The sequence below is a fragment of the Nesoenas mayeri genome, assembly GCF_963082525.1.
Source record: "Nesoenas mayeri genome assembly, chromosome: 1".
In the NCBI taxonomy this organism is placed as follows: Eukaryota; Metazoa; Chordata; class Aves; order Columbiformes; family Columbidae; genus Nesoenas; species Nesoenas mayeri.
In genome coordinates, this window is record NC_137541.1 from 79708789 (window position 1) to 79733074 (window position 24286).

General features: G+C 38.1%; 1 protein-coding gene across 1 annotated transcript in view; it reads right to left on the minus strand.

Moving 5' to 3' along the window:
• The window catches only part of PIK3C2G (phosphatidylinositol-4-phosphate 3-kinase catalytic subunit type 2 gamma), a gene marked incomplete at both ends in the record, with an annotated part of 210870 nt that overhangs the window by 38356 nt on the left and 148228 nt on the right, over window positions 1–24286 (minus strand). Inside the window, 4 exons of the mRNA XM_080345859.1 lie at window positions 4163–4284; window positions 4857–5049; window positions 13665–13774; window positions 18320–18476. Of these exons, the coding sequence (XP_080201985.1) occupies window positions 4163–4284; window positions 4857–5049; window positions 13665–13774; window positions 18320–18476 (582 nt within the window). The remainder of the gene's footprint in view (window positions 1–4162; window positions 4285–4856; window positions 5050–13664; window positions 13775–18319; window positions 18477–24286) is intronic.

Here is a 24286-nt window from a genome sequence, read left to right on the forward strand (position 1 = left end):
CAGCTATTTAGAGTGTAGATTAAGTTTTTCAGAGCAGGTCCCTGATCCCATATGTAATTTCAGGGAAGAGTATAATAAAAGTAATACATGAAAACAGATGATCATCACAATAACAAAATCAATCCCAACAAAAGCAATAACAATAATAATAATAATGTTCTTGCTGAATTTTTATTAAGATTAATTTCATTTCAGTTTAGTAAATAAACAACACATGCATAGAACGGCCTTATGTCAATTTTCAAATGGTCTGGTGATTGAAAATGTCAAAATCTCACATTTTTTTTACTTGAATCATTTTTGCATTTTAGAGACAACACACATTAGATCAGTCAAATGGTTGGATTTTTAACAATACACATAATTAATTTATATTAACCTTGCCCTGACAAGGACTATTTCTCTCTCAGGTTGAAGGGGCATTAAAAAAGCTATCTGTGCTAAATTGCATGTCACGGGTTTTGCGATATGAATTGCTAATATTGGGATTCATAACTAACATTATGCTTTATGTCCCCTAAACTGGGTAATACAGAATGGCAGAAGTTTTGATCTGGTTGTATTTCATGTTACAAAGTCACTGCAAAGAGTTAACTGTGTCTTGTTTACAAATCTCTTTTTTTTTTTCGTACAACCTTGCTTATCCACTAGATCTCAAGAGGTATCAGAAGGCTTCAGACAAATGGCTAAAGAGACACTTAGCAGTGAAATACACTGCAAAGAGACACTTGTCCAGCCTTTTGAAAGGCAGGTGGTCAGGTCCTACTTCGCACATGTTTCACCCAGTTCCAGAGTTCAGTGCTAAGATCTCATCAGCTTTTCAAAGGCCAGCCAAATAGCAACACAGTATTGGAGGGAACGCTGGCCAGCTTTGCAAACCACCCAGCTGTAAAAATGGTAAATAGCAGCCTCACCTAGTGAAAATAAAATGAATGAAGATGATTAACCCACAGTTTCTGTTACCAAGAGATTCAGTGTAATTAGATTTTATGAACTGCAATTAGACCTGTTGGGTTGGGCTTTTTTTAAGCTTGTTTTGTAACAGAAGGCCTTCTATGAAGAGAATACTGATGAACAAGATATTTTAATACTTTTTAGAAGCATACAGATCTTTGCCGGTCTTATGTAATAATTCTGAGGAAGAACTCAGCACTGGTATAACTTAGTCTGCAATTAAAACAGCAAGGGGCCAGGATGATAGCAACTATGTATATATGACCTTTTGATTATTTTTGCCTATAGCACTGAAAGATCAGTGCTCAGTTATGGGCTGCACAAATGAATAAAAAGAGGCAATTCTTGCCTGACAAAATTACAGTGGCAGGACACATAATGAGACAGGGGAGGTGATACGACCCAAGATCATGACATATAGGAGCTTCACAGATAAAAATAGAGCTCAGGTCATTTGGCACACATAGTTGCCCTGTGAATGTTTCGGGTTCCTCTGGAGCACAAAAAGGGCTTTTTTCAAGAGACAGTAGGGAGGATTTGTTTGGAAGCAGCTTAAAATTAATGAGGCTGTATAAAACAAAGAAAGGATTCTGGCTGTAAAATGTAGGCCCTTGGAAGATGCATCCTAAGCACAGCAGCCAAAGTGAGGACAGAGGAACTGCCAATTGATAGCACCAATAACTCTGCTGCAGTGAAGGACAGTGTGAACCCTGTGGCAGTACTGACACTATTTTAAAAGGCCTTTATGCTTTTGCTGAATTGCGCCTCTGGCTGCAACTGACCTTGCACTTGTGAACACACTTGTGTTTGAACAGGGTAACTTCCCAAGATAATTTTGAGCTTTGCATTTACCTTAAGTAGATCAGAAAATATAAACTTGCACCACACACAGACATCCTGCATTGCAGATTCCATTCCCTACTCACTAGCTTGAAGAACACTCTGTATATGAATTAAATGTTTGGATTAAATGATTTTTTGCCTTTCAAAAAACAATAATTAAACAGAATTAATACTCTGTCTGAAACCAAACAAGAGGGAAGATGCTGGAGTGCAATGGCTTGCTTGCGGCAGCTGTGCTTTGACTTAAAAATATGGGCTGAATGTTTACATGCCAATAGCAAAATTTCAGATACTCTGAACTCTGAGGTTTTGCCAGTATTTAGCACTTGTATGAAGCAGAATCATATTGCATTATTTTATTCTAATGAAACATGAATATATATAATTTCATGAATCAATACAAAGCAGTAACCAAATCCTTTCTGTTAGCAGTTCCAATTACTCTAGTAGTATTAGACATTTTACTTTTAAATCATACATTTCAAACTGATTTTGTGGTTACATTATGGAACCAGGCTTTTTCTTTCCTTTGAAGCATCTGGTATCGGCCAGAGCTGGAGCTTTGTAACACAGAGACAGACTAATGGTCTGATAGGGTACGGCAGTTTCAGTGATAACTTCCTATAAAGAAATAATTAGTTTTTATTATTAGAATAAAAGCTGGAATACATAAAAAGCCTCAAACTGATGTTCTGTTAGAAAATAAACCAAAACTTTAACATTAAAGAATATACATATAAAGAAACATCATGAAATGAATTACTTCAGCACAGTCTTGGGGAAAGATCATACAGTGACAGGTTACTGCTGGGACTGCATTATGACAAGCAAGCTCTGGAGCTCTTAGACACAGCCTCAGTATATGCAGATTAGCTCTCTGTGAGTTCTGGAACTCTCTTTTGCAGTGAAAATATCGTGAGGGATTTTATTAAAGCCAGATTTATCTGAAAAATGGCTAGTACTATTTTTGAAATTCACTACAGGGTTTCTGAGGTCTACACATTTCTAAACAGAAATATATTTTCCTTCAAAGGCTTCTGCTCACCACAGGAAAAAATCAGAAATAGGTACTTGCTAAATATTTTATTTTATGACCTAATAGTTAGTGTGCAAACATCTCCAAATCAAAACCATGACGCAAGCCGTTTCAGAATTCAGTGAAATTCAGATTCTTACCAACTGCTGCAAACCAGTTCATATGAGCCAGTCATAATGAGTAAAATTGGAGTCAATTAAAATCCCCTCAAGGTAGGAGATAGATATTCTGGAATTAATTAACCTAACACCATTTAACTGAATGCCTCTCACAAGCTTGGGAGAATATCAAATTTGTATCTGAAATTTGTGGAATTTTGTGTTTTAAGTCAAACCCACGTTGTTTGTAGCTATTTACCCCTTGTCAAACCTCAAAGACCTTTCTATTTTTCAAGCATATCACTTGAATCTTAGCTTGATTCAAGTAAATTGCTTGCCTTTTTGGCCAGCTTTATGATTTATTCTAGAATGAGCTTGAAGAGGGGTTTGTATTAGATGAGTCAGCATGACTGTTTAAGAGAGGACTACTTTGTTCTCAATGGTGTATGCCATACAATGTATATGATATTTGTAGAACACATAACTTCACTTGTATTACCCAAGCCATGGACAATCGCTACATAAGGCAAAGCTGTTTCACATAAGACAGAAATAAACTGTGGGACTCATCGTCCCAGGAAACTGTGAATAAGATTCAGAATATGAAAAGCAGGAATAGACATGCACATGGATAAAAAATAATATTCAGAATTATTGAAACTAATTCTAGCATATTTTTCAAGAGATATGAAACTGAATGAGAGCAAGGAACAAAGTATTGTTTTGTGGGGCCAGGATAGTACATAAGATTATTGTGTATTTCTCAGCAGAGGAATATATGCATCTTTTTGTAAAAAGGTTGATCATGTCTGCCAGTGTCAGAGATTGGCTTGTTTCTGTTCTGACCCAGTGTGAACATTCCCATCTCACTTTGATATATGGCTATTACTATAGTTTTGATCAACATCATGAAGAAAATAAAAACTATTAAAGGCCTTATCATGCCTTTAATGAAGTCAATACCACTTACCCTTTGATTTCAGGAATAGTTATGTCAGGCCCAAGCTGTTCCCCCTTCTCTTCCCATTAAAAAAAAGGAACAGTGAAATACACAGAAGTTAGACTGTCACAATGGTCTATGATTCCATTTCTTGTGGGTCTGAATGAAAGCCTTGATAAAATATGTCGCGTTGCCTTTGTGTTTCTAAAAATATGTCTTTCTCACATTTTTATCTGTGCACAGAGACAACCATTTAACAGCAGAATAATATTTGCTAATATGCTGCCTTACTCTGGGAGGGCATGTGATGGAAATTGCTTCTGGAGGTCGCTGTGAAGTTTTGAGAACTGGTCAAATGATTTTTCCACAAAAGTGACCACATTGCAGGTTTGCACCACCTGGACTAGATACAGCTGTATTGGAGAAAAGGAAAAGGCAGAAAAGAGAAATTATCAGAGAGGCACATTAAAATAAATTGTACAAGGGAAAATATAGGGTGATTTTAACAAAGAAAAACCTTTCTTTAATGTAGTGCCAAGTGCCAGAGAATTCAGTCTGTAATTTACAGTTTTGCTGCACAGAAAGAGAAACTTGCCTGGATAGCATACAACTGAAACACTGAAAGATCACTGCAGTGTGTGAAAACTAATAACGCACCATTAAAGCATCATATAACAGCCTCCGATTTCTATTAGGCTTCCTAATTTTGTGCCATGCTTTCCTTCTGGATGCTTTAATTAGGTCTTGATTTATTTTTCACTATAGGGCATGAACTGTTCTCCTTAATGGCTCCCTGCTAATAGCTGTCTGCCTGGCGTTCTTTCTCTCTGGTAACTCATTGCTTATGGCACCACTGTTCATCCTGTGATCCTTTTAATGTGGCACAAGCACATCTTCTATAAAGGAGGAGAGAGAGTATACAAGCTCACAAAAGAGTCATTAAAGATCAAGGCAAATGAGGGCAAGCAAATAACATAATACATACAGGGTCAGACTTTTTGTTGAAGCCCAAAATGGTGGCTCTCGTGATTGACTTCTCTGCATCCAACATCATCCACTCCTGGGTGTCAGTCTCTGGAGCTGGAGGTTTTGCAGAGGCTGCCATTGACATCTGTACAAGTGTGTGGATCAAGTTATTGAGTTTAACAGGAAAGCACTCCAAACTTTCCTTTATTTTCCTGAAGAACAAATAAAGAGAAGAGGTGCTATTTATGCAACTGTTCTGTTTCTATTTTTTTGATCCTTGATTTTATGGATACAAGAACCAACCCCCTCCGACTCCCAAATTCTAAAACATACCTCACAGGCACATGTACCTACATACACTCCAGTCATCATTATTTGCAGAAATAGAGCATATCCAGCCCCTGAGCTCTACTGCTTAAAGGAGTCCTTTTGCTAAAGCCTGTCTCATGGTTTACCTTGAGGTAGTTATTCTTCATGAGTTGGATACCATAAGTTTCTTTTGGACAACAGAGACAGATAGAACATTTCTATATGTGTTCTGAGGAGTTCCAGGGTAGAACAATACGTGTTCACTTCAACATGTAGGAAAGAGCACCCTAGCACTTACTTTTTGGTTACACTAACCTCACATGGACTTACACGTGTTTGCAGAAGGCTCTTGCATCCAGTTCATGATTTAGCTGTGCATAATATGTTGCTAAATCCTCTAGCCTGTTCTTAAAAGCTCTGTCCCTGTGGAGCTGCTTAAGATAAAAAAAAGAGAAATTTTCTCCCCCTATCTTCCCTCATCTCATCCCTGTGCAAGGAGAGCCAGAACACACTTGTAATTTCCTAGAGTTCTAAGATCCTGCATCAGAAAAGACATAATAGATAAAAAAAATAATGAGATACACATGTAGATAAGTACTGCAAACATGTTTTAACATCAAAGTGAACTCATCTTGAGAAATAACACTGCAAGATAATCATTGGTCTTTGAAGAGTAAGATGCAGTACTCATTAGAGTACACTTGCCCTCTTGAATTCAATTGCTGGTTAAGATCTATTTAACTTGTGATTTTTTTTTTTTTTTTTCCTATCTCCCTGCTTATTTCTACAGCACTCTGAAGTTACTCTGGATAGAGTCTGATGTTACAGAACAACAACCCATTAGCTTCAGACCATAAGGCAACCAGGTAGGAAACCTCTACCAAATTGTCAGGTGTTTTTTTGTGATTTTTTTTGGTTGGTTGGTCGGTTTTGTTTCTGTTTTTTGTTTTTGTTTTTTGTTTTTATTTTTTTTTTTTGTGTTTTTTTTTTGTTTTTTTTCCCTGGTTTTAGTTTTGTTTTGTTTTGTGTTTTTTTCCATCCGGTTTTGGATTATATCTAACTAGCTTACAAGGGCTGACAATACCCTTAACCACCTTCATTATCTCCTGTTCAAAGCTGAGCAAATGCTTTCCCTGTCATTTTAAATTAAATTAATGGGGTTCTGTGAGTGGGTTTGATTGCATATTGCAATCAATTGAAATCAACTCCATTCATTGCATTGGCTTATTTTTCATCATCTCAGATATTCTGGCTAAAGTCTGTAGCTTCACAGATGCAACCATACCAAAACCAACATTCTACCTGCAGATACCTCCCTAGCTTGTCCCCCCAAAATTGAGATTTCATTTAAAATACTGTGTGAATTTATCATACACCAATTAGGCATACTAAACCAAGGGAAGAAGATGCATGTGTATTTCTTAATGTAATACAAGGAAGGGTATCTCTGAATTGATTCAGTTAATTATCTTAATTATTAATTACATTTTCCAGAAACAGATACATACAGATTATTTAATAAATGACACAAATTAACACTCAAATTGAAAACAAGAAAACAAACCTCATTTCAAAATATTAGTACAAAATCAATTCAGTGCTGATTAATTAGGTTGCATCTGTGGTGAACTTTTCCTTTTTAATGTATTTAATTCAATGCATGGTTTAAACACTTCTTAAATCACTGAGACATGATATAGGTTACAGAATCTGTAACTGGGCCATATTATAGCAAAGAACATAGGGAATTTGCAATATTACTATAAGAGGCATGTTAACTTTGCAGCTAAACACAGTGCATTTTAATTTGCATAAAGCAGACCTTGGCTTCTAAAGTAGCATTAATTCAGGCATCACCACTACACAGAACAGCTGATACCAGAATACCACTATTTTTTCCATGGGTTCATTAAGCTTCTGAAATAACTTTAACATTCAGATTGATAATTACATACTTTAAACCTAAACAGAGGCTTTTGTTGTCATCGTTGTAGATTTTCCCTGTGAGTTATTTTAAAGGACTACATTTAAAACAAAATAGAATGAGAAGTGTATGTTGTTTTCTCCCTCTCCTGATATTTTTTTTTTTTTGCTCTATGCAGTCCTCCCTGTTAGGATAGAAAATATTAAACAATCCTTATGTCATATTATCAACAAATAATTTAAAATGTCTCTTTGCTCTTCTGGTGACACCTGAGAGAGTGTCTTCGCAGCAATGTAGGACAACTCTGGTTATGGTTCTCTGTGTTTTCTTTCAAGGGCAAACTGGCTTAAGGAAACCTTCCTTCCCACAGCCTCCATAAGGTGGTTCCCAGCTATGTCTGGAGCAGTGGGGTACATCGAACCCATGTTTCTTTTTCAATTTTGCATTTTATTTTTGGCACGGATTAGTTCACTGAACCAGTTCATCACACTGTGGTAATGTGATTCCTCTTTCTGCTAGCATTTTTTAAGTTCATGCTAAGGCCTGGTGGTGGAATGTTCTCCTCTTCAAGATCCCCATACACCTTATTTTCTCTATAGTCACGTTAATTTTAGCCACAGGTGAAGAAGTTGGTAGGGTCATGGGTATTTGTTGCTGAGATCCTCTTGCTCCCTAGGCCATGACCACCTTTGCCTGTGCCTAAAGCTGGCTCTGCTTTCAGAAGATGACAAAAAGTTTTTCAGGTATTTCAGAGCTTTGGTAACCCAAGCTCCTTAGAGAATTAGTGCCTAGTGGTCTATAGATGGGACAAGCGAAGTGACTTATATTAAGAGGATCAAAAGCACAGGTTAATTAGGAGAAAATTACAAACTGTCATTTAATTGAGTAACATTAATTGTGAATCACAATATTGTTAACATAAAGTTTTCAGGCAGAAAAAGTATTTTTTTTCCACATAACAATATCTCTTGAACAGGCAGATTGGTGTCTGACCTACTTCTCAGAAAACTGAGTTAAATATCAGGGATTATTGAAAAGTAATGTCTTTCCACTTTCCACCTGCTCAACTGACTTAGACTTTCATATGCGGCTCACAGTCTTTCTACAGAACTGTCAAATTACAGTATTGGGTAAAACGTGCACAGACTGGTTGGCTGCTTGTGTAAACAGAAATGGATGAAAAGATTGGCTAATATTTTCAAGAGTGACTTGTGACAGTTGGTGCCTTGATTTTTAGGAAGCAGACAAATCTTACAGTCTGAGAGCTGGTGCTTGGATATTTTTGGACATACCAGCCTTTCTGCACAGCCTTTTTAAGAGCACACACATTCATTATTACTGACTAGTTATCCAGACCTTAGTCTTGGTATATATAATAACAAATATTCACCTCAAACTTCAGGATAATTTCCTTTATCATCCATGATGGCATCCTGCTTCTCATTTCTATCTAGGCCTAAAAGCAATTTAGAGTATAATGAGCAAAATTTATTTTCATGGGATTCTCAGACGTTAATTAACATGGTGTATCATATATATTACAACCTTTTCATCCATGAATTTAGCAGGTTGCATTTTAAGAAAAACTGGGTATTATGCCCCCAACAGCTCATAACAGACTTTTCCAGAATATTACTGCTTTGAGGTACAGATCTTTTCTAATTTTGAGCAACCTTTATTCATGGAGAGTTGATATTCTTATTTTTGTGTATGGTAGTGATAACTCTTCAGTTTAATAATTTATTTCCAACTGTGATAGTACATAGCCAATAATAATAATAATATTCTTTTTACCCCTTATTTTGCTAGTATTTAAAATTTAGGTTTATTTACAGACTTACTGATCCCATGGGCTGAGCACATCAGGTGCTCTCTTGATGTGCATCTTCTGGTCTTGTTTCCCTACTAGTCCTCGTATGGTCCTTTCCCAGGACAGAGGACACTCCTCTCCCCTAAGATGGTGGCATGTGGGGTTTGTACAGCAGTATAGATGCCTCAAACAACATAAATTTAAGGAGGAAGTCTGCCTCTGTTCCTTTGAGGCACATAGAAAACAAACTTTATGAACTGCTTCAATGCCACTGAGAGACGCTAGTACTGTAGTTTTGCCTATGCCCTTTCATCAGCTTTTGCTGGTGTTCCAGTTGTTTGGGAGATTTCTTCCTGGAATTTCTGCAGCCACCTGAGAAACAGGGATTGGCTGATCAGTTTCAGATGAGCATCATGTTTTGAAAGGAATTACTGTGAATTGTCCAGCTTTGCAACTGCTGGCATTTGTAGTTTGGAGTGGATATACTTGACCTGGGCAATGAGAGGTACCTAACAAATGATTCTGTTAACATATATGAAAAAATGGCAGCTGACCCAAGCAGCACTCCCCTCAATCAGGCTGCTGAAGATATGCTCCGGTGCTTCGTTGGTAATTGTCAGATCTACTGTGCATCTCTTATTCATAGGCTTCTATGCGTGGGTTAGATTGCATACTGCAATCAATTGAAATCAACTCCATTCAATGCATTAGGCTAACTTTAATCCCTGAAAAATAATTTTAAATATACATCCCTTTACAGGCACATAAAAAATGTCAGGAAGCATGTGACACCACGCTGACATTTGAAGACATCTGCAGAAAACCAAAGAGGAAATTTATATTCAGAGGGAAGATGGGTTTCCAGTTTTCTGGTAAAACTGTGTCCTCCGTGTAAGAGGAAAGGAGGGAGGGGAAAGGATGAAATTTAGTTTCAAGGATCAAACTGAGTTCAGGGCAGATGCTGGAGAGACAACAATGTTTCATTTGGCACTAGGTGCACGGAACTGACAAGCAAACACAGAAACTGTTGTATAACTCTCAATTGGCGCATTGTTTATCCACAATCTGAGGGTGGGACCTTCCAGAAGGCTGTAAGCTGTGAGGCTTAACACTGCCCCTCATCAGCTCATAGCAGTGAACTGACCCAATGTGTGAAGAATACTGAACACAAATGAGACAGCGGATTGTTGAACATGTCTTAAATCAAGAATGAGAGGAAAGGAATTTGGTAAAACACAGAATGCTTTACGATCCTGAAAGAGGTCAGTACGTTACAGCCCAAACTCTGGTAAAATTATTCTGTTGGCTAAAAAGGTGATGGCAAAGAACAAATTAACATTGTTTTGCCAGGAATATTTGTGACATCATTCATCATTTTACATTGTTTTTAAACAACAGCTGAGGAAATGTCAGTATTATTGCTCAAACCATGCTCAGACAATTGCTAAAAGCAACTTATTTCTACAGTGAAATGCTGGCTGTTCCCCTATTTCCACTAGAAGAACATTGGGGTTTTCAGCAGACATACATTATATGATCGGATCCGAAAGATTACAGTAACTACCTTGTATTTACAACAAGAAATAACATTCTGTTGGCAGATTTTATAATTCCAATCGCTGCACCCTAGAAAATACCTAAAAAAACCCCAACAACAATAAAATGTTTTTGAAAGTAATTATGGAGAAAAAGATGCTACAAATTGTGAAGGATTTCAGAGCTACTGGAAGTTATGCTTATAAGTAGAACTTTCCGTTTCCTTGCCTTTCTAAGGATAGCCTGAAAAAGAGACACAGGAATAAGCTACAGAGTGATCATGAGAAATGGGTCGCTGGATTTTTTTCTCACACAGACTTTTTGTATAACAAGGAAATAGAGAAGAATTTTTCTGAAGGACAGGAATAAATATGATGTAGATAATGCAAAGCTCACAAAGTCCTCAATATATCAACATTCCTGGAGGCAGGTCGTAAGATGCTTATACAGAGGGCTAAGTTCTGCATGGATCCAGGTACCAGGCCATCCCAAAATCTTTATTTTGAAAAGTCCCTGGATATGCTTTTCAGAAGTTAAAATATTACTAGACATGAAACCTGACGTTCTGCCATGCTTAGACACGTAGAAACGTTAGTTAATGTACATGTTGAATTAACACAAATTATTTTCCAACATGAATAGAAATTAAAATAAAGGAAAAAAAAACACTAAGAGAAATGAGATCCATGGAAATTCATGAGCTGATGACAAGAGACTTTCTTCTTGCAAATGAGCATTTGTAAGACAAACATACCATAAGAGTATCAAAGCAGAAAATATGCACCCTAGTGATATATGACCTTACTATGCGATATAGTGATCTCTGTGGACAAAAACAAATCTACACTTCAGCATTTTGAAGGAAACTGGAACAATAGATCTGGAGCACACTAAAAACATTTTAGCAGAAAATACAGTTTCAAATAAGAACAGAGTCCACAGCACTCTCCAGATCTGCACCATGATGCCAGTTTTGTTGGTAAGCAGGACTTGTGTGGCATTTCCACTGTGAAGGCCTTCATTATCTGAACATCAACCCTAACAAGAAATCTAATGGGAAGAAGGACATGCTGGCCTCTGAGACCTACCTGTAGTCTCTCTGGGCTGAACCTAATCCTAACGTGATCCTCTAGCAGACAACAAAGAGGACCAACTCTTTCGACTTCCAAAACAATGTTGAGCCACATCTCCTTCCTGAGACCAGTTGTCTTTTCGCATGCTTTGGCTGAGAAAACATTGCCCTTGAATTCCCACCCTGAAGTCTCTCACTTCCTTCACCCTAACCCTCAAAACACCATGACCAGCCTGCCCAACTCCAAGAGGGTGCAGCTACAGCTCTGTCCTGAACGCAGACCTCATCCTTCATCTTCCAGCTAAGCAAGACTTCAGTGATATGAACCCAAACCACAATCATTGTCCCATCTGACTGAAAAGCAAACTGACCCTTTCCATCTCCAGAAAAGCACTAGACACTAGCTCTAAGCTAGCAATTTCCACTCTGAAGACTCATATTTCCATATTTGTTATGTATACCTGAGCCTTTTTTTCACTTATTAAATGAATTGAGATTTTTACTCATGAGGGACAGACAAAACCACTCAAGAGTATTTGACAGAATAAAGATTTGGCATTTTAATTTGAAACTGCATGTTTTCTCTTTGAAGTAGAAATATAAGCCTGTAATTTGGGAATATTTGAAATTTTAAAGGAAAGTGTAAGGTAGGAGTAGATGGTAAATATGAAGCTGTAATTAAATTTTAAAACAAAACAATTTAGTTAAGGGGCAAGAGGGAAAGCATATGAAAAAGTAAGTGTTAAAGAAGGAACTCAGTGCTCTACTGTGTGTAACGGAACAATAGTTTTGTGTGAGAGGTTTCCCTCTTCCTCTTTAAAGAAAGATCTTCCTTAAACTCTCTAGGTCTCTGTTCCAAGCATTCTCTGAATCTGCAGCCTCAGTTTCTGGTTCTAATAAATGAAAAGGACACATATAAACGACGTAATTCAAATTGCCCAAAATCTTCATAGAGGCCTTTGTAATAGTAATGAGAGACAGCTGCCCCAGTTCAAGCTTTCATCTCATTTATTCATTGCAACATGCCCTCTGGCTGTACTGAAGGGCAGGGGATTGGTCTTGCCTCCAGGCAGTCTGCACAGTGCAGAGAACTGTGCCGCCTTATGGGAGCATCCTTGAGGACTCTGATTTGAAAGGAGCCCTTCACTCAGACCCCAGTGCTGTGACCTGGAAATGTGCCCTGCACTTGGGCCAGAGGAAGACGTCAGAAGAGTCTGGATTGCTTTGCCTGTGTACGTGGTGTCCAGGGTGCGTGAATTCACAGGCTGTCCTTGGGCAATGATGGTGCTGCACAGAACAGGGTCTGACAGGCACAGATTTTCTCAGACTGTGCATAGAATGGGCAAGTGAGTTTCCAAGCCCAGTCAATCTCCCCTGGCTCTATCTAGAGCATCGTCACATAAATAGCTGGAATTATCTGCAATGTAGAGGCCTGACCCGAAAGATCAGAACTGAAGGCTTCAAATTGATTTTATACAGGTCGTCTGCAGTTCCTCATCAATAATCCTCTGTTATTATCACAAACAAGTGAAAGTTTTCATTATCTGAATGCAAATCAAGCTTTAAACATACATATATTCACACACAATGCTTTTCTGTGATAGATCTGTTAAGTGCTCAAAAGGAAGAATCAGTATTATTTTGCAGATGGAGAAACTATGGCTAACAGAGGTAAAGTAACTTGCCTGAAGCAACACAGAAGGCCAAAGCAAGAACAGAAAAGGAAATAAAACGGAGGAATTCCAGGTCTTTACTCAGTCCACAGGTTGAACCTTTTAACGCAGTCCAAATCCCGTTGCATGTAGCTGCTGCATTTAGAAGCAGAGAGGAAAGCTGGCTAGAAATAAGCCAGGATGGTTTCGCCATGAAAGCCAAAGAAACCTCTAGGTGTTGAATAAAGTGACTTGTTACAAGAGTACAACAAATGTACAACTGTTTCTGCCAGAAATTTGAGGGGATTCATTAAAACATGCAAAAGGAAAGGACTTTTGAAAAGTATACATGTGAAGACCAATTATCCTTTTGTATGATTTCACTGATTATAACCTCTTAACAAAACAGAAAAACTGTCTTTTTTTTTTTTTCTTTGGTCTTTTTTTTTTTATGTGTGTGTGATTTGGCAGCTTTGCTTCATGCCTGAAGGAGGTAAGGTTTCTGGATTATATTCTGGTTTTACCTGGTAAAGTAGCTTGTAGCCTGGAGGTCTGAGTCCTGAGGACGGAGGTTATCGTACACGTACTTCAGATCCTGAATACTGTTTAGCTCAGGCAATCCTGCATGCAGCATCTAAAAGTAAAGAAATATAATAAGTCCATGAAATGAGACTGAGACAAGAAAGTTTTAACAGTGAAGGACTTGTAAACCACAAAGTTTTACTGATCTGAAAAGTGGTTCTGACGCTGGAGCAATATCTGGAACACTAAAGTGAATATATTGCATTATAAAACTTTCACACTGAGGTGCTGGAAAGAAGCACGGGCCAAAATAATCGATCCATTTTAGTTATTTATTTTCCAGTCCCTAACATTCTCTGATTCTGCATGCTTCTCTTCAGATATCATCATCTCAACATGTGCATTGCTAAACTTCCTTCATAGTCTTCTAATGGTGATAAAGGGAAAGAGACCAAATTCAGCCACCTGAACAACAGTTAACCATGTTTCTGTTATGCTCACAGTATTATCGTAGTCCTAATCCAATTTAGCGCAACATCACCTTCTCATTTATAACCACTGATCCCACCAACACTGCTCTAAATCCCTCCTGCAAAGGGATCGTATATTCACTCCCTTTACAGTCAATGGAGGGGGAAGCTTCCTTTACATGTCAATTCATAGCAGAAGCCATGAATTGGGCACAGAGAGTTGCCCTCTGTAGAAGTGTATCATTCTCCATGGATGTGGGACAGAGCTGTTCCAGTTCAAAAGACAAATAATGCAAATATTCCCCTTGCAAAGTAACACAACAAGCAGGGTAGACAATTGAGTGTGTCCATTTGCCCACAAAGCTCTCTCAAGGCATTTTAAAATGTCAAAAAAAAAAATTGACTTGCTTCAAAACTTACTGATTCTTCTGAACAATCACAGTAAGTTGAGAGAGATGATTTGTGTGTAGTGGAGAAAAAAAAATCACTCCTTCACATTGCTTGGAAGGAAATGTATGTGAATTTGCAGTCACTGCTGTGTGTTATTCATTGATATTTATGTCTAGCTCAGGCATAAAGACCCACAGAGAAGAAAGGAAGCTTTCATTTCAAGGTTTGGTTGAGAGATGTATGGAGTAAGGGGAAAAGAGATGTAAAGATATGTTCTTCATTCCTTCAAACCTTCTCAGTGAAACCCCTAATCAAGAAAATTCTGCTTTGTATCTGACCCAATTTGTGCAATCACTGGACAGTTAGATTGCTGTCTCACAGAGTTCTGCCTAGCAAGGAGCAGAAAGGCAGAAAGCTCAATGGGGTGAATTTAAGTGAGTTGAGAGTAGGGACAATAACAACATTCAGCAGTTAAGGACAAGCAATGTATGCCCTCAACCCATTTGTAAAAGATTTTAATGACTCCTGATATTTTTAATTAAAAAAAAAAAAAAAAAGAGTTGCTGCATGGGCAAATTAAGCTTCTTGCTCTGTATCAGAAAAGGAAACAATGCCAGATATGAACATAAACACATAATCTGAATGATCTGTAGTGCAACTGAAAACTAGGGTTTTTTTAAGGGTCTCTGCATTGCAGAAAATGGAAAACCATTTGCTGAAGCAAAGAAATGTCTTTAGCTGGGTACTACCTACATAGTGCTATGCTGACTGAAAATGCATCTTAAGGCTTATTATAGTGCTTCTTCCCTTTTGCTCCATACAACGTATCTTTCGTGTTTCCAGTACCCTGATGCAGGAGGCTTCTGACAAATGTGGCTAGTGATACTGGAGGCTAATTAAATAAGACATGGAACAACTGTTCAGAAAACAACTACAGGTTGCCTAGAGCAACTCAAATGTCACTAACTGCCTAAGTTTAATTGCCTGCATATCTCAATTTCTCCCCTTGTTTGGCCTCACATATGTCTTGACCAACCACAGTTGGTTATCCCAGGACTTCTGACTCACTGAACGGAGCTGCCTATGGTCTCCTTAGGCCTTGATTCAGAGCTGGCGTATAACACTCAGCCCAAAATCCCACCAAAAAAATGAATAGTTCTGACATGTACTTTACATGCATTAGACCTCTCAAATAGGAGTGTTTCCTGCTCCTCTTTTCCCAAATGGCATCTCTGAGTTGTAGAAGGGCAAAATTACTTGTATGGGGACATGAGATTCTTGAGTCTTAGATCGGCTCTAGGTAGTCTCCTGTTTTATACTATTAGGATGACCTGTATCTTGTCAGAATAGAGGCAAGTGGATCAATTACTTGCTGTCTAGTGTAACCTCTAAGCCCCTTTTAATAATTTTTGACCACAAAAAAATCTTTGTAACAGCAATGGATTTTGCATTTTTTTAAACTAATCAAAAGGTGTTTGTGTCCTGTGATCACCCTCTTTATAATAGTTCACATCAATTCATTAATGAGAGCAAAGCTGATGAACTACAGGCATTTACGCAGCTGAACTCTGCCAGCAGACTCTTGGGTCTCCCACAGGTGTTTCTGCTTTTGAAAGTGATGGAAACTTCATGGATTACTTCTTACTCCCAGTAGCAAATGTCACTACAGCTCAGGAAACATGCTGCTCACCACCAAGAAAAAGCATTAAGTCCCAAACTGGGCCAAACCTCCCAAATTGTTGTTCACAGTCAAGGTTTGCTAGAAACCACTAACAATTACTGACCATGCAGAGCACAGTTCAGTATATCTGTGAAGTACTGTACTTTTTTGAAATAGCCTTATTGTTGAGATTTTTTAACCACGTCTTATAAATAGCATCTCAGAAAACAGAATGTGGGAGGGGAATGAAAGATTAATGATGCAGATTTCCAGATAGTGCGAGAAATCTTAGACTGTCACTGACATAAATAGGTAGTGGTTAATTTATCTTGCCCCTTCATGATAACATCAGATGTTTTGCATGGAAATGAATTCAAAGCAGAACTTCTTAACAGTCACTTTTGTAGAAATGACCCACAAAACTAAAACATTTTGATACTTACAGTTTCCAACCAATACCCGATTTCAAGTGCAGAACCAGACTCGCCTTCCAAACAGCACTGGCAAAAACAAGGTGTTCACAAACCTGCCTTGTTTAATTTCCTTTTGATATGAAGTGCTCACCGATGGGGTCTGAATATACTGACAGTTATTTTTCAATTATGAAATGTAAAGCAATTGACTGAACTGCAGCCCATTGACAAATGTTAAAACATATCTGTATGCTGACTTATAGCTCAACACTATTAACTCTCCTTAAAGATCAGCAGAAACAAAAGATGCAGTATGTCCTGAATATACACAAACTGGAGCTATATCCAGGCAGAGGCAGCTAGTTATTTCAGAGCTCCTGCCAGGAGCATTTTCCTAACGCTCTGTCTCTTATCCTAGAGTAATCTAACATCATTATCTCTGCTGGCTGCCGAACAAGGGACTGCAATGGGGACAAGGAGGTACAAGATATAGCTATATTTGCAGCATGAGATTTTAGGCAACCTGTTCAGAAATGTAGAGATTACTGTTGTGGATGAGGGAAGCATAGACAATCCTGAATTTCTCAGAGGATCTTTAAGTTAAGAAACACTCGGCACTGCTTTCAGGCTATATAGTTACAACATACTTGGGCAAAATTACGCTTTACGATGGGAATGCAGCTTTGCTGCACCTTTGTGACTACTTAGAAGCAGGGTTAAGAGATCTGGGGCAATCCTTTCTGCTCCATATTGCACTGTACCACTGCATGAGAATCAACAGACAAGACAGAAACAAGATGAACAAATTCTTGCTCTTTCTCCTCTCTCAGCTGCAGAAGTTGGAGATGATAGAGGAGTGTTTGCAGAGCAACTTCTTGGCTGTACCCCAACCTCAGCAGGGATTCTGTTCATAAAGTTGTGTAGGTTTTTTCATGCACAGAGCAGTCACCTAGGTTTTGCATGGGGCCCTGGACATAACTTTTAGATTAATATCTTAGCCAAGAAACTTAGCAAATATTAGTTAATTTAATATTCTCATTCTACTTGTGAAGGGAGAAAATAATTAACCTTTCCAACACAAGTAAACAGAGGCATAAAGCAGTTATGGAATCAGCCACAGCATGTGAATTGGTAGAAATAGTTAAGGGATAAAAACTCCTAGAGGTCTTAAAATCTTATGCAAAAGGATTTTCAAACCTGTGCTAATATTGGTAGTGCTCTTTCCTGTGTTTGTCATCCTAAGAACAGAATGTGGAAATGTGAAAAAAAAACCAAACAAAACAAAACAAAAAACAAAAAACATTCTAATGACATCACTGTTAGCTGCAGTGCTACTAGGTACTATCAGATCACCTAGTCTGTGACATATTTTTTTCTTGCCATAGCCATGAATGGGATTGGTAAATGATTGCTAGAAAATCTCCAAAAAGGGCGGAGTGAAATTCCTGAATGTGAAACTCGTACCCATCTTCTTTTGCAGTTTTCTGCTACTTTGTAAAAAAGAACACAGTAAAAAAAAAAAAAGGGAGAAAATCTAGCAGCTTAGCTTTTCTCAAAAATTAGTACTGAAACTGGATAGTTCCTTTGCACAGGAAGAGCCAGCGCTAACATTTCCTGCAGTGCAGCTGATACATCTTCAAATCACAGAAGGCAGCAGAGAAGTGGTAAAAGGGAAGACGACACCAGAGGAAATTGATTTTTGGTTTCATCCTCAAGCTTCTTACCATCTCCAGCAGGTTCAAGAGTAACTGGCTGTGTTTCCTGACTATATTATAAGCTCGACAACAAAGCTCCACAAACTCTTGAAAACGCTGTGGGTTTTTTCCACCTTCTGTGATGAAATACTCCATCTCTGATGTGAAGATGAAGGGCGCTCGGTCCCTTGAAAAGAGAACAATGACATGAGAAATTTCACCAAAAATAGCAAATCATGCAAGGCAGTTAATATTTGTAACTCATTATTCACATTTGTTTTTCCAGTATTACCTTCCTCATTATTTGAACTCTCCCCTCCTCAATGTGGACAGCTCTACTGCTTTGTCTGGTGTCACTGAATAATTGCGGGCAGAGGCAGATATCACAGCAAGAGCTTCCTAGTGAGAAAGCCAACAACTGAACAAGTTTGGAGCTTACACGTTTTTTTCTTCTGGTTATTTTTTGCTTTTCTTTTTAAAATATCATTGCTTTAATTTCATGACTCCAGCCTGGAAGTGAATATAGAAACAAGTCCTCTTCTGGTATTGAAATATTTAAAAGTTGTTCTCAAAGAGGACGGGATATAAATATCAACTCCCCACTAGGCAAGGAGTGAATTTAAGAAAAAAAACTACAGCTCCACAATCCAACAACAAAAAAATACAACATATGATGCTATCATTAAATATACACCATTCTAAACTGTTGTTTCTGACCCAAGTTAGAAAAGAATAAGCCTAAATATGTTGTGTTGGTTTTGGTACAGTTAACTCTGTGTTCAACCTAGAGTAAATGAGGTACAGAATCTGATACCATGTCTTGCCTTTTTTTCTTATCACTAGCATAGTTAGTGGCTATGGCACGCTATTGCAGAAAAAACCAGATTAGCTAGACTTCTGCTAACAATCCCATCATTTGATAGTTTCAGAAAGGCCTGATATACCGCATCCTTGCACAGTCAAAGCTTCTGCAGTGATTTACTCATCATCACTGTTGTATATAGAGGCATGTAAACTGATTAGAGGGCTATATTCCAAGGAAATACACACAGCATGTTAACCCTTAATTCAAAATGAACTTGAGTAAACTAAACATTCTTGAGAAGCCTTTATGCAGAAACAAATTTGAGGATCTCTGTTTCTTGCTAAAACCTCAAACATGGGCTGCGTCTGAACCTGCTCTGCTTGCTGTTTCATTGATAAATGAGACAGAAGCTTTCCTAGGATTTTTTCTTATTTTCCTTTAAAAATGCCTGTCTTTTTCTATCACAGAAAGTCAAGTTGCTATGAGATTCTAGGCTGTAGCTGGAAGTCCTAGTCACAAGAAATGTTCAAGTGGCCTTCCCTTTCTTATGTCTGGAAGTTCTTCCTGTTTTGCATTGAAAATAACTTTGAAAGCAGATCTCCTATGGGTATCACTCACCTCAAAGTAGCCCTGGGCATCAAGGTTTTTTAAAAGTATATTATTCAATTTCAGCTAGGTAGTACTAGGAATGATGAAGGTCCAGAATAGTCAATCTTATTCTTTCCTTCCGCATTTTTCTGTATCATGGAATACGTGAGTTTAGTGTAAGTTATGCTGCAGTATGACTGTTACACAGTTATTGTGTAGTTTTGTGCTTTCAGAGAATTACAAAACTGTGGCTATTACTGATTTCAGAAAGCAAGATTTCCCCAGTACCTTCATTAATTCATCTTTTAGCTTGTCTTTTGTTTAGCAGAGGCATTTAAAACAGACATTAAGTATTAGATAAACTGATGTAACTAGGGTCACACAGGTCAACTTGTTGAAGCCAGAGAGATAGAGCCAAAAAATTAGCAACATTAATATTTTCACTTATGTATGGACAGAAGTCCAACCTAAATCCTGATTTAAAAGCACTGTAGCATCTTGAGAGTGTTTCAAAATAAAATATTTTTCTTTTCTGCATTTACATATTTGACATAAAATATTCCAAATCAAAATAGTGCTGTAAAGGTCTCATTTGATGTATTATGTCCAAAATTCCTATTTGACTTCTGATGTTCAAGTGCATCAAGAGACACAATTACATTATGAAAACATAGCCCTTTCTGAGCTAGTCCAAGTCTCCCACATGAAGCTACTTGAGCTGCAAACAGATACTGGAATCAGAATTTACTTTACTGGAAGAAACATGGTGTTTAACATTTTTGGGTTGGGCTGTGGGCCAATTTCCACATAATGCAATGACTGCAACACTAGCCAATTGTCTTACTGGTGTTGCTAACGGATCCATTTGAACATACAACCAATATTTTAGTATTTATATTATTTATATATTAATTTTCCTTTCAAGATCTTTTTATGCAGTTTTACAACGTTTAAAACTTCTCAGTATCATTTGAGACTGTCTTCTAAGCTGGTAGGCCTGTCCTCCCTTGCTAACATGCAAAATGCAACGCAGAATTTTGCTTTCCCTGTTCTTGCTCAAGGTCTCATATCAGAGCCTCTCCCACAAAGGTAAATCCTGCAATCAGATGCTGAAGCTTTGTTCCTGCCTATGTCTAAGCTGCTCGTAAAGGGAACACTTTGCAATTGAAATTAAAAAACAAACAAACAAATACATAAAACAATATAGTCATTTCTCATGATAATATCAAAAAGCAAAGTTTCAGTGGGAGGAGATGCTTACTCACTGAAGAGTACATTAAGGACTCTAAAAAAAAAAATGACAGGACTGAATGTCTACACACAGATGCAAAATGTTCCTTACTGTTTTCACAAACTCCTTTGGAATACAAAAACATGGAAGGGGATAGTCTAAAATTTACTCCAGCAAAATTACAAACAGCCAAGTCAAGTCACCATCCATAATGTGTGGGAAAACTTACATTAGCAAACAATGGAGGCTGTTTTAGCCTACATAAGAAAACAATGTATCACAGTATCACAGTATCACAGTATGTTTGGGATTGGAAGGGACCTCAAAAGATCATCTAGTCCAATCCCCCTGCTGGAGCAGGAACGCCTAGGTGAGGTTGCACAAGAACATGTCCAGGCAGGTTTTGAATGTCTCCAGAGAAGGAGACTCCACAACCTGCCTGGGCAGCCTGTACCAGTGCTCTGGCACCCTTACTGAGAAGAAGTTTTTTCTCAAATTTAAGTGGAACCTCTTGTGTTCCAGCTTGATCCCATTACCCCTTGTCCTATCATTGTTTGCCACCGAGAAGAGCCTGGCTCCATCCTCGTGGCATTCACCCTTTATATATTTATAAACATTAATAAGGTCCCCCCTTAGTCTCCTCTTCTCCAAACTAAAGACACCCAGCTGCCTCAGCCTTTCTTCATAAGGGAGGTGCTCCACTCCCTTAATCATCTTCGTTGCCCTACGCTGGACCCTCTCCAGCAGTTCCCTGTCCTTCTTGAACTGAGGGGCCCAGAACTGGACACAATATTCCAAATGTGGTCTCATGAGGGCAGAGTAGAGGGGAAGGAGGACCTCTCTCGATCTACTAACCACCCCCCTTCTAATACACCCCAGGATGCCATTGGCCTTCCTGGCCACAAGAGCACAGTGCTGGCTCATGGTCATCCTGTTGTCCACCAGGACCCCCAGGTCCCTTTCCCCTACACTGCTCTCTAATATGTAATTTCCCAACCTATACTGGAACCTGGGGTTGTTCCTGCCCAGATGCAGGACTCTACACTTTCCCTTGTTAAATTTCATTAGGTTATTCCCCGCCCAACTCTCCAATCTGTCCAGGTCCCGCTGGACGGCAGCACAACCTTCTGTGTATACCCTGGTGCTGGATGAACATTCTGACTTACACACACACACATTCAAATGAACCTTATACCCAAGCACAGCCTGTGTTTTTATATTTAAATCTTCTTTATATTTAAACCTTCTTTGTGGTACATTGTCAAGATCATATTACATGATGGCATCTATTCAGAAGATATGCAATGCATCCAAAGGCCTGGCAATAATAACTATGACAGATATCACTCATTTGGATATAAGTCTACTACGTAACTTGCTCATATGAAGTTATCTGAAAGATATAAACATGAAATGCTACTTAGTCCAAAACATACCCTCAAGATCACAGCTAAGCCTTATAATACTTTATATCCATAGGATGTTCAAAGACCAAAGACTGTGTTACAGTCAATGGGACAAGAGCCCCTTGGCCTGAAATCTGTGTCCATTACAACTTGCTGCTTCCATCAAATTAATGAAATGACTGGCAGCAGTTTAAAAAAATAGGTATGATGAGCCTTTTACCATATCTCTGTAGAAGACCAAAGCCCTTTTCTTCATGATGTGCTAAAGAAATATAGAATTGAAGCATTATTGAATGATCCCTACTGTATACTGGTAATGTTGGGTACCATCATTTTTTAAAAAAAAAAAAGAAGCCTAATTAAGCGATCTGATGTGGCTTGATATAGATCAAAGATCTACAGCCAATAAGCCTCCCAAAATCATTAAAGCTACCTTACCACAGCTTGCTCACTATTTCCTTTCTTTCTCTTTTTTTTTTACTCCCCCACTAAAGCTCTGGATGACATTAATGATTTCTTTGGTTTTATAACAGAAATCAGTCAAAAAGGCAATATACCCACTTATGACAGAACCTGATTGCAGTTCTGGACCTTAAAGACTCATACTTTACTATGGCTATGACAAAAGAGTTTACTCAAGTGATTCAGTGAGAAGCAAAGCTAGTTTTATGAGTTTGTTTTGTTTTGTTTTGTTTTGTTTCTTTATTGTGTACTGCTTTTAGAAATTTAAGATTTTCATGGGAATGTGTTTTGCACTTCCTCTGGAGATTAAGAATGTTTGGATGATATGTCATGAGAGGGAGGAAAGAAAGGAAAACTCAAGTAACTGAAGAGATCATCATGCAAAAATAAACTTTCTCTGGGGTGATGGGAACATTTACTGAGACTTCACTGTAGGCTGGAAATACACTGCTTTCCAAGATGACCAGTAAGATCATCAGGGTTTGTTATGAAACACTGGATGTAAACTGATTAACAAAGCTTGTAAGGTCAACAACGGTTTTAGTTTTTCCTACTATGAATCTCACGGTACAGAACAATTAAGAATGATACATTGAGTTCCTTTTACATTAAGTCGAAAAAGCAGATGAGATCATCAGCAACAAATGACCTTTACTCTGATCCAATCTAAACTTCCTATGGAAAAGTTCAAGTCACACACAGTAATGCAACATCAAAACTGTTGTAGTCCAAGCTGTCATATGGACATAGTAGAAAGTGCATGAGAAACCATACTTAACTGTTTCAATTTAAAAAACAACAGCTGAGCAGCATATGCCCCCGTGTATTCCCTGACTGCTTTAAAATAATTTTGGCTGTGTCAGGAGTGACTGATAGTATTCAGCATGAGTACGTGGAATTTAGATGTATCCAGTAAAACAGGAGAAGCTTTTAGGGAGCATTTGAATGCTGACATCATTTGCCCAGCAGCAAGAGCCAAGAGCTTATTGAAGAACACACTGACACAAAGTAAATGAACATGAGTGCTTAATTCTGCAAGCCAAGTGAAAATGTCTAATCATAGGAATCATATGTATTTGTAGACATAGAAAAAACCACAAGCAAAAATGTATTCCTTTCACATATTAAAAATGAAACTGTGAACAACAGCACAATACAATTAGTCTCAAGCAAACACATAAAGAGTCATAAAAAATATACCTGGAAAGGAATCACAAGCAATACCTTATCTTTCTGCTTACCAGGACAGCATCAACCATAAACATGCTTCTGAGATGCTTATTTAGCCTATTCTCAAAGATTTTTAGTGACAGAGTTCTTCTCCAACCTCCCTATCAAATTTCTGTTCCAGTATCTCCCCTCACGTTTTTCCCTTAATGCCTAACCTAACCTTGCTGTGCGTTTATCCTACTAATTTTTCTTCTTTCCTAAGGGAACAAGAAGATCCCATCTTCTTTACAGCAGCCTCAAATGTACTTACTAAATGTTATGATGTTTTTCCTCCA